This window comes from Diceros bicornis, chromosome 3 (assembly GCF_020826845.1).
Source record: "Diceros bicornis minor isolate mBicDic1 chromosome 3, mDicBic1.mat.cur, whole genome shotgun sequence".
Lineage (NCBI taxonomy): Eukaryota > Metazoa > Chordata > Mammalia > Perissodactyla > Rhinocerotidae > Diceros > Diceros bicornis.
The window spans coordinates 86,361,245-86,379,403 of record NC_080742.1 but is presented as its reverse complement, the minus strand read 5'-3'; the positions used below and the strand labels follow the sequence as shown (position 1 = coordinate 86,379,403).

Below are 18,159 nucleotides of genomic sequence, written 5' to 3'. Positions count from 1 at the left end.
CTGTCTGTGAAAATCTTAAAATCTTTACTCCACGGTTGTCTGGGCTCAAACGTTGATGTTGGAGAGTCTCATGATAATCTGACATTCTTTCCATTTTAAGTGATGTAGTCTTTTTACATAGATGCCCAAAGTATTATTTTCTTTTTCTTTAAAGCCCTAGAACATGTTTCAGTGGCCACTGTTTCGTTTCAATTTTCCTAGGCACATGGTGAGCCCTTTTAATAGAGATGTTTATCTTTCTTTTAACATTTTCTCGGATTGCATTTTTTTATTTTTTATTTTTCTGTTCCTTTGAGTACCTTCGGGTAATATTATAAATGTCCATATATTTATATGTATGTATACACAGGATCATCTTGTCCCTTTCTCCATGAATTTCTTTTATCTCTATCTTTACTTGTTTGATTTGTTTTCATTTGTCTTTTTCCAACCTGTATCTCTTTCATGGTACTTCTTAAAGTGTCTATTCATGCAAGAACTTTCTGGTTCATCTTCATTTCTGAAATAGTTCTAATACATTCCTTAGTTCCATCAGTGTTTCTTTTTCATGACATCCTATAGCCTGACCATCTCATTTCTAAACTTTTCTAGCTCTAGTTTATGCTGTTTTTTCATACCATACTGTTTTATCTTCCCAGGTCATTTTGTATAAATAGGTTTCATTATATCTCCGCCTTAAGACCAAGATATACTGCTATCTTCATTTCTTTAGAATAACAGTGGGCTGTTATTCTCTTTTTCTAATAACATCTTTGAATGGTATAAAACCACAGTACTCAGTACTTTCTATAATTCATATTAGAGTAGAATCGGTTTTCCTGTACTTACAAAAGAAGTTTTCTACGTAGGAGTTGTACATAGGCTAAGATGGCTTTCCTAGATTCAGAGTTCTAGGGTTTCCTCTAACGTTGTTACCACAAAGTATTCAAACCTATGGTCACCGGCAATGGACTCTGACCTATTTCTCGTCTTGAATTGCAGGTGTTCCTTTCTCTAACATCCTTGACGTTGTTTGTTTCAGCTATGTTCCAGGAAGAAGATATAAACACCAAACGCCTCCAACGGGTCCTGATTGCACTGCAAGACTGATGCTCCCACAGAATAAACAAGCAGCACCCTGGAGTAACCTCTACTTCATTAACATAGTAAAATCCCCACCCAGTGGGGAACAATACTACACTTTTAGGCACAGAGGAAGCAGGGACACCTAATGCACCTGCACGAGCTTACACTTGCCCCTACATGTAAAGACAAAACTTCCTTTTTGAATATTCATTCCTTACCTCAAATAAAAGGCACCCGCTGGGGCCGGCCCAGTGGTGCAGCAGTTAAGTTCACGGGTTCCACTTTGGCGGCCTGGGGTTCACTGGTTTGGACCTACTCACTGTTCATCAAGCAAGCCATGCTGAGGTGGCAGCCCACATACAAGAGCTACAACTCTACAACTATGATATACAACTATGTGCTGGGTCTTTGGGAAGAAAAAAGAAAAAGAGGAAGATTGGCAACAGATGTTAGCGCAGGGCCAATCAGCCTCAAAAAAAAAAAAAAGGGCACCCACTTCCCCTTGCTCAGGGATCCACGGCTTTGGAAAATTCTTCTCTGTGGCTCTGCAGTCTCCTTATTTGTGGCAAATAAATTTTACGTTGTGTGACAACTACTTCTGGTGAAGGCTCTGATTTTAACTCACCAAGAAGCAAACTCACTTTGGTTCGGTAACATGGTACCTTAAGTGTAATCACTTCTCTAATACTTTCTGAGATCTGCCTCCTCCAGTGCCCCCTCCCACATGTATCTGAGCCTTTTCTCTTCTTTACCCCTACATTCCTACCCTGGTCAATCTGTGTTTATTAACAACAGTTTCTTCGCAGCATGGGGCTCTGTTCTTTCACTCAATATTTCCAAGAACCTTAGGAACCAGGCTGTCCCAGCTCCCTCAGACTTTCCTGTGACAAACCCTTTGTCTCATTTCAGGCCCATATTAATAGTCTGTGGACCACACTTTGAGTAGCACTGCCCTAAAATACTCTGCTTCTTCAGAAGGGTGCTGCGTAGCATTATAAGAAGGCAGACAGGTATCACTATAAATGATCTCTAGCAGCATACAGGCCTCAACATGATCTGCAACCATACTACATTTTACTGGGAAATGCCTTCCACTTTGAGGATACACAGACAAACCTTCTGCACTTACACCTATTATTGCCTTCTCTCCTGTTCATAATAAAGAAAATATCTCTCCTCCTACACCAAGTGACCAATCTCTCCACCTATACCTTGGATTAATCCTGTCCTGCTTTCTCAGAAGCCTCACACACTCACAAGTCTCGTCTTTTGTATATTCAGTAGCTCACCTGAGTGGATCCTTTCCACTTTGATTTAAACATGCTTAAGACATTCCCATTTACAAAAAAAGGAAATAAACAAGAAATCCTCAACTCCAAATTTTTTTCTCCCCAGGTATTGCCCTATCCCTTTCCTCTCCTTCAGAAGTAAACTTTCTACATAGTCGTCAAAACTTTCCATCTATATCTCTTTACCTCCCACCCATTATTCAACCCCCCCCAATACGGTTTCCCCTTCTACCTCTCCACCAAAATATGCTTTTGCACGACTGCCATGCATCTAGTCCTAAAAATGTTTTTGGCCTTTCTTACTTGACTTTGCAGGAGCATGACACTATGAAACACTGCTGCCTTTGTTAATACTTTGTTTCCTTGGCTTCCATGACATTACATTTTCCTAGTTTTCTCCTACCTCTTCTTCTCAGTCTCCTTTGTAGGTTCATCCTTGTCTAGTAGCCATTACGTATCAGAATTCCTGAAGGCTTGTCCTAGGTGACCTCCTCACTCTACTCTCCAGAGTAGAAGGGAAGGGAGCAGAGGGAAGACAACAAGGAGACCAAAAATGAAGGGTCAGAGAAGCAGGAGAAGAAGTGAATACCAAAAGTGGGTGGGAAAGCTAAGCCGAGAAATCGATAAAAGCAAGCTGAGGCACATGACAAGCAAGTCAAATCTAGAAGATTGATGAGGACAAGAAGAAACATAAATCAACATGCACCAGTACAACAAGTCAGACACTAGGAATCTCATGTGCTATAGGCTCTCTTCCTGGTTATGCTTCATGCTGAATATAGACAGTCAACAGATCCCAGGGAGACTATTCATCCATAATCAAAGTAAAATAGAGATCTTCTGGTAGTTATGATTATTAATTACTATATAAGACATTTTTTTAAAAATGTATTGTACCATGACATGAGTACCTGTGGAATCTTTTTATTAGAAGAAATCAGAACAAAGTTCTTTGAAGAGTAGGCTAGTTTTACAACTTCAAAGAAGAGAATTTGAAGAACATTTTGAAAGACTAGACAAACATGCGAAAACATTGAGGCAATTCAGACGATATAGTTCTATGTTCGTGTATTGTTTTGAACACAAATATGTGGATGTCCACCCTACATATATATTTATTACATACATATACTACAGTACTAGTGTATCTTGTACATAATCACATAAACATAAGACATTTTTAAAGAATGAAATCAAGGTGAAATAAATATTTTTAAATGTCTTGCTAATCACGATAGCTTCATATTATTATCAGCTAACGGTCCAAGATGTAACATAAACTTAAGGCACAGTTCATCATTAATGTAGAGAATGTCAACCAATTTCAAAGAGTCTTCTTGTTAATACTGAACGTTTCAGGATCACTTTTTGTTAGATCTGGTTAATCACTGCCGTTAACCTCACAATAAGACTGATAAAGAGCCTTTAAAGTATCAGTTCTGCCACTCTAAAGCTGTTATGCTTGCAAATTAGTATCTTTATCATCGCTGAAAATGAGACTAAAAATTCAAATAATTCAAAGCTGGTGGAAAATCACAACTCCATCAACTCCATACATCTGATAAAATGAAACACAAAATGGGGCAGCAATGGTTACAGCTGTCTATAGAACACGGATCTCCTTGCCAGCTAACCCACCATTGACTGCACAGTCAAGTGCCAGGAATGACAAGTATCTATCCCTCTACACAACACTAGAGAAGTCATCAAATATGAGCAGCCCCGATTTCTCTGAACTCAGCCTTTTGTATTTTCCTAAACTGGGGAAGAGCCAAGCCATCAGCATCCAACTTTGATTACAGACTTAAACAGAACTATCTCTACACTGTTAATTGGAATTGGGGATCACTTTTAATGGCTATTGCACATGTGTCCTACATTCTACAACTTAGGGACTTTCCATACTGCTGACAATGAGGGGCTTTTGTGAGTGGCCTCCATATGGGACTTCCCTAGGAATCGAGACTAGAGGGCTTTATGCCATGGTCCTGGTAATGGCCCACGACCTTTAATCTTTTGACAGTCATTTTAGTTAAAAACAGACGTTAAAATCCATAAGCCTACTTATCCAAGCACATGTAAATTGTGTTATAATTTGTGGGGGGGAAAAAACACAATATGGTCTGCCGTAGAGAAATCTCATTACCTCCAGGGCAGTTTGTGTACAGTTTGAGAGGTTGTACAGCACAAAGGACTGTAACTTAAGAGGGCAAATAGGGACTAACACGCATTCCACTTCCTAAGACATGTATCCCTTGGTGCTACCTATCCAAGAGGCTGCTCATTTCTAACTCACACAAAGGTACCTATTGGACTTGCAGCAGCTCTGACTCCTTCCTCAGGATACTTTGTATACTACCTGTGAAACATCAGTCATTTGATATGCTTATTCACGTGACATGACAATCTGCGTATCAAGTACTTTAGAGTTTAATTTTTATGCAAAGAAGTTCTAACATTTTCCCTTACCTCGATGGATTATATTTTACCTCATAATGTGGCACACACCCATTTTGGAGACTACTGGTCTAGTGTGTACTTGAAAATGCAGGAGTAAAATTTGAGAAAGAGGTCAAGGTCACAGGAAGAAATGAGAGACTTGTGGATCTAGGTGACAGTTTAACTTGATGAGGTGTCTAAGAAAAATTAAAAAGAGAGAAATCTAAAGATCTGAGAACTAAAGTCTGCAAAGTGTCCACATTTGAATACATAAAAAAGGCTCGACGCAATTTAAAAATGGTCTTCTGACATCAACTTTCCACCAGGACAGAGTAACTAGTACTGAGACAAGCTTGCCTGCTGTGAACAGCTACATGTAACTAGGAGGAACTACGAGGCAACTGTTTTCAGGCACTGAACAATAGGCAATGCAAGACCGTGATCCCTCAAAAAAAGGGAATCAGGAGGTAAGCCCCTAAAATGTCTCAGTTCTCTGTCTAGAGACTACTTCCTGACAGCGGCACAGGGAGCTAGAGCCTAAGCAGAACATAGCTAAGGAGCAAGAGGAAAATTTGGGGCTGTGAAACAGAAGCACTGGATAGAAGGGAGCTGCACAGAGGAAGGACGCCAGCAGTCTAGGTAGTGTTTCTCCAAGTCTTTGGCTGAAGGCTATTATGCTTGTGCAGAGCGAGACTTCGGGAAGCTTACAGGAGAGCAGCTGCAAAGATACTAGAGGCCCAGCATGAACAAAGAGAAAACAGATAAAAAGATGGTAGTCTTAAACTCGACCATACTAATAATTACTTAAATGTAATTGAATTAAACAATAAAAGCAAAAATTTACAGCTTGGATAGAAAAGCAAGACAACTATACACTTTCTACAAGAGAAACACTTTAAATAAAGGATAAAAGTAAAAGGATGAAAAAATACACCATTCAAACACAAAGATAAGAAAAGTGGTATAGCTATATTAATACAAGACAATGTAGACTTCATGAAAAGGTACTTGGAGAGATAAACAGATATTTCATAGTGTTAAAAGGGGCAGGCAATTCATCAGTAAGACAAAGCTTCAAAATACCTGTAGGAAAAACTAACTGGATTAAAGGAATAAAGAGATAAATCAACAATCATGATTGAAGATATTAATTTTAACATTCCTCCTCCCTCCATAACAGACAGAACAAGTAGACAAAAATAAATAAGAGTATAGATTTTTACAACTCTATCAACCAACTTGACCTAACTGACATTTACAAAACACTACACCCAAGAACTGTAGAACTTAAATTATTTTCAAATACACATGGAACATCCACCAAGAAGGACAATATGCTGGAACATAAAACGTCTCAACAAACTTCAAAAGATTTAAATCTTACCAAGTATTTTTTTGGAATAAGCTATCTAGAAAATCCCCCATATACCTATAAATTAACAACTTCTAAGCAACCCACCAGCCATAGAAGAAATCATAAGAGAAATTTTAAAAAGTTTTAATGGAATGTTAATAAAAACACAAAATAAAATTTGTTTGAGGTGGCTAACACATGCTTAGAGAGAAAATTATACCTTTAAGCAGAGACAAACAAAATTAAAGCCAAAAGTTAGTTGATAAGCCCTTAGTAATAGTAACCAAGAAAGAGTAAACATGAATTACAAATAGAAACAAAAAAGAGAACCTAACTCAGCTCCTGAAACATTAAAAGGATAGGGAATACTGTGAATAAATTTATGCCAATAAATGTACCAATTAGATGCAACAGACAATTTTCTTCAAACAATTTACCAAATGGATTCAAGAAACAGAAAGTCTGAATAGCACTATATGTATAAGACATTGAATTCCTGATCAAAAATCTTCCCATAAAGAAAACTCCAAGCCCAGATGGATTCATTGGTGAATTCTGTCAAATATTTAAGGAAAAATTAATACTAATTTTACAAAAACTCTCAGAAAACAGAGATGGAGGGAATACCTTATACCACATTTTGAGGCCAGTATTTTCTTGATACCAAAATCAGATAAAGATACAAGAAAACTATCATCAATACTCCTTATGAATATAAAAAAAAAAACTCCTTAAAATATTAGCAAATCAAATCTAGAAGTATACAAAAAGGATAATACATCATGACCAGGCAGGGTATATCCATAGAGTGCAAGATTGGTTTGACATCTGAAAATCAATGTAATTCACCACATGAACAGAAAAAAAAAGAGAAAAACCACATGATTATTTTGATACAGAAAATGCATTTGACCAAATTCATCATCCATTCATGATAAAAACCCTTAGCACACTAGGAATAGAAGGGAACTTAATTTTGATAATGGGCATTTACAAAAAACTAACAAAGCTAACACATTAATGGTGAACAACTGAACGTTTTCCTCCTAAGATCAGGAATAAAGCAAGCACATCATCTCTCATTTAATATAGAAATTAAACTTGTATTCAATATTGTACTGGAGATCCTAGCTAGGGCAGAAAGGGAAGAAAATGACATAAATTATAAAGAATGGAAAGAAGAAGGTAAACTATCTACCTGTAGGCAACATGATAGTCTACATAGAAAATCCTGAGGAATCTACAAAAAAACTACTAGTTTTTTTGTTTTTTGGTGAGGAAAATCAGCCCTGAGCTAACATCCAATGCCAATCCTCCTCTTTTTTGCCGAGGAAGATTGGCCCTGGGCTAACATCCATGCCCATCTTTCTCTACTTTCTATGGGATGCAGCCATCACACGGCTTGACAAGCGGTGTGCTGGTGCGTGCCCGGGATCTGAACCTGTGAACCCAGGGCCGCCGCAGTGGCGGAGTGTGTACACTTAACCACTACGCCACCAGGCCGGCCCCCAAGACCACTAGATTTAATAACTGAATTTAGCAGGATAATGGAATACAATCAATATATAAAAAGTCAACTGTATTTCAATATACTAGCAACAAACAACTGGAAAGAAAATTTTTAAAAACACCACTTACAATATCATTAAACATTATCATAAAATATTTTAGAATAAATTTCACCAAAATTATGCAAGACCACTACAGTAAGAGTGCTGAGAGAAATTAAAGATCTAAACAAATGGGAGGGGCCGGCCCCGTGGCTTAGCAGTTAAGTGTCCGCGCTCTGCTACTGGCGGCCCAGGGGCCCAGGTTCAGATCCCGGGCGCGCGCCGACGCACCGCTTGTCCTGCCATGCTGAGGCCGCGTTCCACATACAGCAACTAGAAGGATGTGCAGCTATGACATACAACTATCTACTGGGGCTTTGGGGGAAGAATAAATAAATAAAATTATAAAAAAATAAAATAAAATAAAAAAATAAACAAATGGGAGATAAAACACGTTCACAGTTAGGAAGAGTCAATATTGTTAAGATCATTCTCCTCAAATTGGTATCTAGATTCAAGGTAATTCCAATCAAAATCATAGCAAGCTTTTACGTATAAATTGACAAGCTGATTCTAAAATTTACAAAGAAATGTAAATTTACAAAGTAAATTTACAAAGAATTTACTTCAAAGAGCCAAAACAATTTTGAAAAAGAACACAACTGTCCAATTTCAAAATTTGCTTAAAAAGCTACAGTAATAAAAAAATTACTAGTACTGAATGGACAGATCAATAGAACAGAATAGAGAGTACAGAAATAGAACTATATATATATATGTTCAACAGACTTTTTACAAAAATGCCAAAGTAATATAAAACACAAACTTCAACCCTTCTCTCACACAAAAATTACCCAAAATGAGATTACAGATCTAAATATAAAAGCTAGAACTATGAAAATACTAAAAGGACAGGAGAAAATCTTAGTAAACATGAGGTAGGCACAGAATTGGTCGACAGAACACAAAAATCACTAACCATAAAAGAAAAAAATTGATAAATCGACAATCAAAATTTAAAACTTCAGCTCTTCCATTAAGAAAATGAACAGGCAAGCTACGAGAGAGAATACTTGCAATATATGTATCCAACAAAAGACCAGGACATAGAATATATATAAAGAATTTTTACTTTTCAGTAAGACAAACTAGCTAATTTAAAAAATCTGCAGGGCCCGGCCTGGTGGCGCAAGCAGTTAAGTGCGCGCGCGCTCTGCTGCAGTGGCCCGGGGTTTGCCGGTTCGGATCCCGGGCGCGCACCAACACACTGCTTGGCAGTCCATGCTGTGGTGGCGTCCCATATAAAGCGGAGGAAGATGGGCACGGATGTTAGCCCAGGGCCACTCTTCTTCAGCAAAAAAAAAAAAAAAAAAAAAAGAGGAGGATTGGCAGATGTTAGCACAGGGCTGATCTCCTCACAAAAAAAATAATAAAAAAATAAAAAATCTGCAAAAGACTTAAACTGAAATTTTAGCAAAAAAGATATAAGAATGGCCAATACCCACAGAAAAAGATGCTCATCATTATGCATCAGGGAAATGAAAATTAAAACCATGAGATACCCCTTCATGCAGACTAGAATGGCTAAAATTAAAGACTAACAACACCCAAAATGGTGAGGATGTAAACCAACGGTAAAACTCTCATACATTGCTGGTGGGAATGCAAAACAGTACAACCAGTGTAAACATTCATTTATGATGCAAACAAGAAATTCTAAGTATTTACCCAAGGAAATGTAAATATACCCACATAAAGACTCGTCTGCAAATATTTATAACAGTTTTATTCATAATAGCCCCAAACTGAAAACAACAGTAATTTCCAGCAAGAGGTGAATATTGTATAAAGAACTGTTGTGTGTAAAAATGATAGACAGGGGCGAGCCCTGTGGTGTAGTGGTTAAGTTCTGTGCGTTCTGCTTCCGGGGCCCGGGTTCACAGGATCAGATCCTGGGTGCGGACCTACAGCACTTATCAGCCATGCTGTGGCAGCATCCCACATACAAAATAGAGGAAGACTGGCACAGATGTTAGCTCAGGGCTAATCTTCCTCAAGCAAAAAAAAACAGGAAGATTGGCAACAAATGTTCGCTCAGGGTGACTCTAAAGCAAAAAAAAAAAGTGATACAAACAATATGGATTAATCTTAAATACTATTAATTCTTGGTCATTATATCTTGTACTCATAAGACGTTTGTAATTTTCGCCAAGGAACAAAAGAAATCACCTCTCAGAATTGACAGTTACATATTTTATAGATTGCCAGTTAGTAAAGAAGTCTAAGAAAACTGTGAATTCTATTTACTCTTCCTGGACAAATAACTTGACCCCTTCAAAAGTATGCTCTCAGTATTCTTTAAAAATAGCTCTTCGAGTTTGCTACTCTGGCTGAACAGCACATAAACACCACAAAATATTGCACAATATGGTAACATTTCTCCACTATCAGTTTGTCTCCTGACCTCATGTACCTAAAATGTACCTAAAGAAAATCTGTTTTCTAAGATCTTCCCTCTTTCTTGGATATAACTGCATACTCAGAAAATGACAGTCAGGACTGAGGCAGCCATCCAACCTTAGCTTTGGTCACTCACCCTTCATTCCTTCCAACTGATAGCCTCAGAAGGACAGTTTAGATGAATCTTCTTAATGGGGGCTTGGTAGCTAGTGTAATTGTGTCTGAGCATTTATAAATTATAATACTTTTTTGTTGTTATAATATAAATTAACTTCATTTTTTTTTTAAGACAGTTAAAGCATTATGTTGATTTCTGCAAAAAGTATGTGTTAGGAGGGATTTATTTTCTACAAATATCATTTAGGATAACAAAGGGAACACCAAAAAGTATTTAATAGAAAGGAAAACTAGGTCTGATAGTATTGAGAACTACTACTTTATACCTTGAATTTTGGTCTTAACTTCCTAAAGAATCCTCTTATGATCAACTGTACTTTGGAATATAATACTGCTTGAGCTTAAGAAACACTAGAGCTTAATATTATACTCGAGAATTCTAAAACTGTGCCAAATTGGGCTCACTGGGGCAAGGGGCCTAGAAATCTAAATTTTTAATAAGTATACCAGGTGATCCTAGTAGAGCTAAAATTTGAAAACCCTTATCTAAACCTAAAAGGGAAGAGTATAACTGCAACATGATATGTGGTCTCAACAAAACTTGTTTTGTTTGGCCTACAGAATGGGCCTATCTGTGTGTGTGTATTTTTTTTTAATTACTTGCCAATATCTAATACTAGAGACATTTTACAAAAAAAAAAAAAGATGCTTCAACACTGGCCCTGCACTCGCACATGACAATCTGCTGGAGCTAAGCAGAGTTTGCTCCCTCTCCCTTTTACTCTCCACCATTCCCTATTATTTTACCTAGGCTCACAGTTCTCCATCTCAGTTACCTGCTTAGCTCCTGTAGGTACTGTAGTTTGACCCATGATGTCTGTAGCTACAAGATCATTAGGAGAATGAAGAACAGAGATGATCAAATGAACCCTATTTTAGTTCTGAAATTTACTGTCTAAACTTTGGTTCAGCTAGTACTAAAATAAGTTTGCAAGTAGAGAGGAAAGCAGAAAACATCCAAGTAAACAAGACTCAGGACAGTATTTTTAATTTATTGAAGATAACTCTCTTTTTTTAGAGGAGTATGTGAAAGTATCATTTGTTAAAGCCTTCTTCTTTCTTAGTATGAAAACAAAAACATGGGGCCAGCCCCATGTTTTTAAGTTCAGTGCACTCCACTATGGCAGCCTGGGTTCGGACCTACACCACTTGTCAGAGGCCATGCTGTGGCGGCAACCCACATACAAAACAGAGGAAGATTTGCACAGATGTTAGCTCAGCAACAATTTTCTTCAAGCAAAAAGAGAAATATTGGCAACAGATGTTAGCTCAGGACGAATCTTCCTCAGAAAAAAAAAAAAACAACAACAAAAAACAACAAAACATTATCTTCTAATTTAAATGCTTTCCTTGAACTCTTGCTTACAATACAAAGAGCAAAGACATTTGGAGACTGGAATTACATAGAACATTTTGAGACATCTGGAATAACAAACTTGTCTCAGAATTGAAGATCAGAGCTCTTATTGCCCATGTTCTCATTTATTCAGGTCTAAACGTCATCACCAGGCACACAATAAATCTTAATTCTAGAATTACGCAAAATTCAGATCCTAATTGGCTATTGGCCTATTTAACCATTTTAAATACGAATAAAAGAAACTTTAAAATGTCTAGAAATTAAGAACTAAGATTTTTTTGTGTGTGAGGAAGATCAACCCTGAGCTAACATCCATGCCAATCCTCCTCCTTTTTTTCCCCTTTTCTCCCCAAAGCCCCAGTAGATAGCTGTATGTCATAGCTGCACATCCTTCTAGTAGCTGTATGTGGGACGTGGCCTCAGCATGGCCGGACAAGCAGTGTGACGGTGCGCACCCGGGATCTGAACCCAAGCCGCCGGTAGTGGAGCTCGTGCACTTAACCGCTAAGCCACCGGGCTGGCCCTAGAAATAAAGTTTCACCTGTACTAACTTTCCAACAGGTGGGCCACATCAGAACAAACTAGTGTGAAGAATCTGCGATTTTTACCCTACTTGCATGCTAACAAAGTAGCTTACCACGGATGCTGGTAGAAGACATGAGACTCAGGGGTCAGAGACAAAGGGCAGCTTGTTGCTTACTCACCGTAAAAACATAAGCCAAAGCATCAACAGTTTTGCACTCGTTACCAGAGCCCCAGTTCCCACTGGCAAAGTAAAGAGGGCCAGTTGACACCCGCACAGGCAATGGGTTGTGTTACAGGAGATGAAACCTAAGCTTGGAGAACCCTCATCTTTTGATAGGCAATAAGCATGCCTGCCTTTTACTCCAGGAGACATTTCTCTTTTTTATACTGGACCATATGCATGCCTGCTCTTTGCTCTGGTGGAAGACACTATCTCTATCTTCCAAGGCTGTTGCTTATACAAACATCCTTTAAAAACAGAAACAAAGGGCAGTCACTACCTCCACTGGCAAGACCTGCAGAAACAGAAAGAGACCCATGGAAAATTGTTTCCCTCAACTAGATGTTGTTCCTAACATACAATTAATTGAGTCCAACACCACAATCTATTTAAAACATCAATTTCATATACCCCTTGACCTAGCTCATTTAATTAGAATTTTATCTCAAATTAAATCAACTAGTCCTTCTAAAAAGGAAGTATATATTAAAAATGAATTATTTCCCTCTTCCAGTTACTTTGTATTGTCTAAAAGGAGGTGCTCAAATATTCGCAATATTAAAATAGAAAAACCCCAAGTATTCTACTAGAAACAAATAATTACCGTGCTTACTTCAACTAACTTGAAATGTTTCAAACCTGTTAACGTTAGCAATAGGAACTACCCGTCAAAAGTCTCATTACACAGTAACAAACACCACAAAGAAAACAGTAAGTTCAACATTTCCAGCTGTTGTCTACAAAATACAAGAAAATCCTACACCCAAATCACTTTGTTCTATTTCTCTTTACCCTTTACAGTCTCAAAACCTTCAAAGAGAAAGACAACAAAACACTGTCTCTTAGTTCCTTTGTCCCCAGCAGAGGGAAGAGAAGAGAAGTGGGGACTCATTAAGGTCAAGAACCCAAAACGTGTAAGACAGAAAACAGACGGCATCCGATCTGTAATCAATCATCAAAGAAAGTCACCATCACTTCATCTTCATCCCGCCCGTGCCCCCTCCAGCTCAAATAACGGGAGTCTACAGGAGATGATTAGGATCGTATGGACCTGGACAAAGCTTTGGGGAGGCAGAGGTTAGCAGTTAACTAGATGCAGTCGGCGGAGAACCCGAGATACAGCCGACAGCGGACTCCGACAGAGGTTTTCAAAAGTGCGGCTGGCGGGGCCACGCAGCCCCGGAGGAGAATGCCGAGGAGCAGGAGCAGCAGCAGCGCCGCCGAGTCCACGGCGCCCGTGGAAGTTGCTCGCGGGGCGCGCGGCACGCCGCCGAGCGCGCGGGCCCTCCATGTCACCGCCGCCAACACAGACCCTCCTCCCCGCCCCTCCCCCGCCGGGCACCCGGGCGGCGGCGACATGCCAGCGGGTCGCGCCGCACCGGGGCGCCCGCCTCCCCGCCCGCCTCTCACCTTGGGTGGCGAACGGCGAGGAGCCGCTGACCGGCGAGCCGGGGGCGGGCACGGGCGGCGGGGTCTCGGCCGAGCCCAGCAGGGGCGCGGACAGCATGAGGTAGCGCTGGGGCGCGGGCAGGCAGCGCTGGCAGAAGGAGTGCAGGCAGGGCAGCAGCTTGGGCGTCCGGCTCTGGATGTTCTGGTGGCACACGGCGCAAGTGTCCAACAGGTTGAGCCGGGCCGCCTCGCCTCCGCGCTCCGAGTCGGGGCCCTGCCGACTCTCGGCCTCGTTCTCCCCACTCGGCGCCGCCGAGGGCCCCCCGGCGGCCACCGCCGCCGAAGCCGCCGCGGCCGGCGTCGCCGCCTTCTCCACAGCCACCTCCATTGTCCTGCCCCCGCCGCCGCCGGGGTAGGGGGAGCGCGGTCTCCGCCCGCGCAGCCCCCGACGACCTCCTCCTCCGCCTCCTCACAGGCCGCTCGGGTGACCCGCGGGAGAGGGAGGGAGGGAGGGAGGGCCGGGCCGAGGAAGCCTCCTCAGGCCCCGCGGATCCGCCTCCAGTGTGGCGCGGCCGGAAGAAGGGAATCTGTCAGCGAGGACCGTTCCTCGCACCGGGAAGGCTGCGCCCCGTCCGCCTCGCCAACCGCCGCGGCGCTCGTCGAACCCGCCCAGCCTGCCCTCAGCTCCCCGCCTTTCTCTCGGGGCCCCCAACTCACCTCGCGCCCTCCACCCGCCCTCCCTCTCCCAGCAACTGAGGCGAAGGCGAGGAGCAAGCCGCCCAATAGCCGCCGCGCCTCGCCAGGGGGCGGGGCCTGCTGAAGCCCGCGAGGCTCCGACGGCCGCGGCGGGAGGGTGGGAGGCTGGGAGGTGGGAGGGCGCTCGCCCAGCCCCGCCCCCCCGGGCTCCTAGAACCGCGTCCTCTGATTGGGCCTTTGTGTGTGTTTAGCTCCTTGGTCAAGATTAAGGGTTCGTTTGTTCACGACCGAGCACTTAATTCGGTCCGCCTGTGTGAGCTCCTCCTATGGGGCGGAGCTCCACCGGGTCTGCTGAACGCCGTTAATTAAGTAACTGCTTCGAAAACTGTGGTTTTACTACTAGAGACAGGGGTCCTGTAGGAGCAGTAAATATGGTAGGAGGGTCAGAGGAGGACGAAGTGGAGATAGTGAAGAGCAAACAAGGAAAGAATTTTAAAAATGGGAAAATGTTGTGTAAAAAGGATTATGAAGGCAGGATGGATTGTGCCACCTGAATGTCCTCATCTCTGTGATGAATGATGGAGCATGAGTAAGGGGCGAGGTTCTTTTGCAAGTGGGGAATTTTTAAAGGATTTGCTTTTTAAGTGAATAAAAATGGTTCATTTTCCAAGGAATTAATATATAAAGATTGCAAATGTCTTTTTTTGGTTTGTTTTTGGTTTTTTTTTTGTGAGGAAGATCAGCCCTGAGCTAACATCTGCCAATCCTCCTCTTTTTTTGCTGAGGAAGACTGGCCCTGGGCTAACATCCATACCCATCTTCCTCTACTTTATATGGGACGCTGCCACAGCATGGCTTGACAAGCGGTGCATCGGTGCGTGCCAGGGATCCGAACCGGCGAACCCTGGGCTGCCACAGTGGAGCGCACGCACTTAACCGCTTGTGCCACCGGGCCAGCCCCTGCAAATGTCTTTATTGCATAAATATGGCATCATTACAAGAAATAAAAATAAATGTCAACACTGATGTCCAAATAATTCATAACTTCAGTATTCTTTTTCATCCCCCGCCCCCCACACACACTTGTATCAGAAGTTACACACATTTTCACTCAAAAAATGGCCAAGATTTTAAGGAGCTTGAAGTATAGAAACGGGATGGGGAAAACAAAGCTTTTGTACACACATGACTGTAAAAAAAATTGTATGCAAGTGCCATTTTTAAGTACAAATGAAGTGGCGCTGGACCTTTGAGGAGAGTGGGATGGTCTCAGAAAAGGCTTTGTTAGAATTGAAATGATCCTGGAAGAAGAAATGGCAATGGGGGAGGGCAAACTGGAGACATCCTGGCCCTCCCTCAAGATTTTACTTTTCCCAAGGTATTCCTCTGCTACCAGCCTCTTTCCCAACCAGTCTCCACCGGCCTAAAATCCAGTCTCCATAGGCCTCCAGAGTGAAGTTCTCTTTCTTAATGACATTCAAAGGCTATTTCTTTTGTATAGTAGCAGTTTCTTAAGCCTTAGTTTGCATAAGAATCACCTGGCAAGATTACTCAAAAACTGGTTCTTGGGCCCATCCCCGTATTCAATTTTAGCAGCACCTCATGATTGTGATCTGGGTGGTTCAGGACCACCCTTAGAGAAACAGAGGCCTATCCCAAATTTCTTAACCCACCTACCTTCCATCTGTGATTTCATTCCTATTCACCTCTCAAGCTGAAGCTCCCACTACTTGCATACTCTACCCTCCAGCAATTTTAACGCCTTCCTCCTTTGCACATGTTGTTCCCTTTGTTTTGGAATGCCCTTCTCTCAAAATTCAGACTTACCTATTGTCCCCTTAAACCACCCCAGACAAAGCTCATCATCCCTTCCCCGGTACATATTCTGTACCCTATCTTTTTGTAGCTGCACTTTGAAAATCTTCATATACTAGAAAAGCAAATTCTAAGTTAATGATTTTAAGATGCTAGTAATTCATTACAAAGGAGGTATACAGGATTCAAGCAGACTAAAGAAAAGCGCCTTTTATTCCTTCGAATGATGGTGGTGGAGAAAGAAGGAGTGAGAGGTAAATTGAGGAGGCTCGTTTTGAGAGAGTTCCATGTAATTTGATACAACCCACTAGTTTAGTTTCTCAAATTATCATGGATAAATAGTTTTAGAGAAAATTATCTTCCGTATTCTTAGACTTCCTAGTCTCGTGTAATTAAAACAATCGTATGTTTTACTTTGTCCAAATATATATGGCTTCTGGGGATTTTTTTAAGTCCAGAAAATGAATTTATTGTTTTAGGGTATTTTATTTTATTTATTTTTGTGTGTGTGTGAGGAAGATCTGCCCTGAGCCAACATCTGCCAATCCTCCTCTTTTTGCTGAGGAAGACTGGCCCTGGGCCAACATCCACGCCCATCTTCCTCCACTGTATATGGGACGCTGCCACAGCATGGCTTTGATAAGCAGTGCGTTGGTGCACGCCCGGGATCGGAACCAGCAAACCCCGGGCCGCTGCAGCGGAGCGCGCGTACCTAACTGCCTGGGCCACTGGGCCGGCCCCTGTTTTAGGGTATTTTAATCATGTGATTTTCTTATCTAGATATTGTTGTCCTCCCAAGTGTGTTGCAAAAATATTTCACAGAGATCCACACTACTGATAGATTATGTTTCCTTAATTACAGCTCTGAATTTAACCCCCTCTCTTGTTCTACAATTTCTATGGCTCCCCACTGCACCTGATCATCACTGCTTTCCCATACCCAATCAAAACTTCAGCCTAATTGGATAGTTTACCATTTTCTAAACTGCACCACCACCACGTCTACCACCTCCTCTTGATACTGGCTCAAGAAAGGTTGACATAAGGGAAGCCATATTGTAGAAAAGAAAAACTCTACTATAACTTTGAATGACCTCTGACAAACTAACCCAGCTGGATATGCACCCTCCAGGAGACTGTGGGAGATCAAGATTTGGCCACCCTGAAATATATCTCTTTACCTTGATTGTTTTCTCTGACAGACATTTGACCTCCCCCACTAACTGCCTAAAGAATTTGCCATAGTAATTCCTTCCTGGAACAGATCTTCCATCTGATGGCTGTAATATAATGTAAAATAGATGTTACAATAGGAAAGGCAGCAACAAGCCCATCTTATCAGATGTTCTGTCTCTCTGGCCACATTCTCTGGATGGCCCTGTGAGGAGTCACCAGACAAACATTTACATTTATAAGGGAAATCTCCATTTGTAAAGGTATCTCCCTCTCTGTGTTGGGAAGAGGGGGGATGACCTCATTTCTAGAAACTTATCAATGTGGAAAGTGAGGCCTTAAATCTGCATAATAACCTTACTCTTGTTTACTGTGCTTTAGTGGTAATCTCCTGTAACTGACTCCCCCCACCCCCAACATCCTTCTTTGTCATTGGCTGAACATGGTATTTAAGACGAGAATTTCTGCTATTGTGTTGAGAAACGCAGTGTCCCTGGTTTCTCCCATGTATACATGTTATTAAACTTGGTATTATTTTCTCCTGCTAACCTGTCTTGTTAATGATTTGGCCAGCCATAAGAACCTTAAGGGAAAGGGCAGAGGGGGATTCTCCCTCTTCCCCCACAAGATCTAACTGCTCTGTAGAT

The 18,159-nt window shown here is 41.4% G+C and overlaps 1 protein-coding gene across 3 annotated transcripts in view; it reads right to left on the bottom strand.

The window, feature by feature from the left end:
• TRIM24 (tripartite motif containing 24) overlaps positions 1–14,537 on the bottom strand; it is a 108,802-nt gene extending 94,265 nt beyond the window's left edge. For 2 of the 3 annotated variants that reach the window (XM_058530990.1, XM_058530982.1), the window contains exon 1: positions 13,850–14,536. In XM_058530990.1, coding sequence (XP_058386973.1) covers positions 13,850–14,216 — 367 coding nt within the window. In that variant the 5' untranslated portion in view covers positions 14,217–14,536. Of the gene's footprint in view, positions 1–13,849 lie in introns of all 3 variants that reach the window. The other variant, XM_058530974.1, reaches the window with a different exon arrangement.
• Between the last annotated feature and the right edge of the window lie 3,622 nt (positions 14,538–18,159).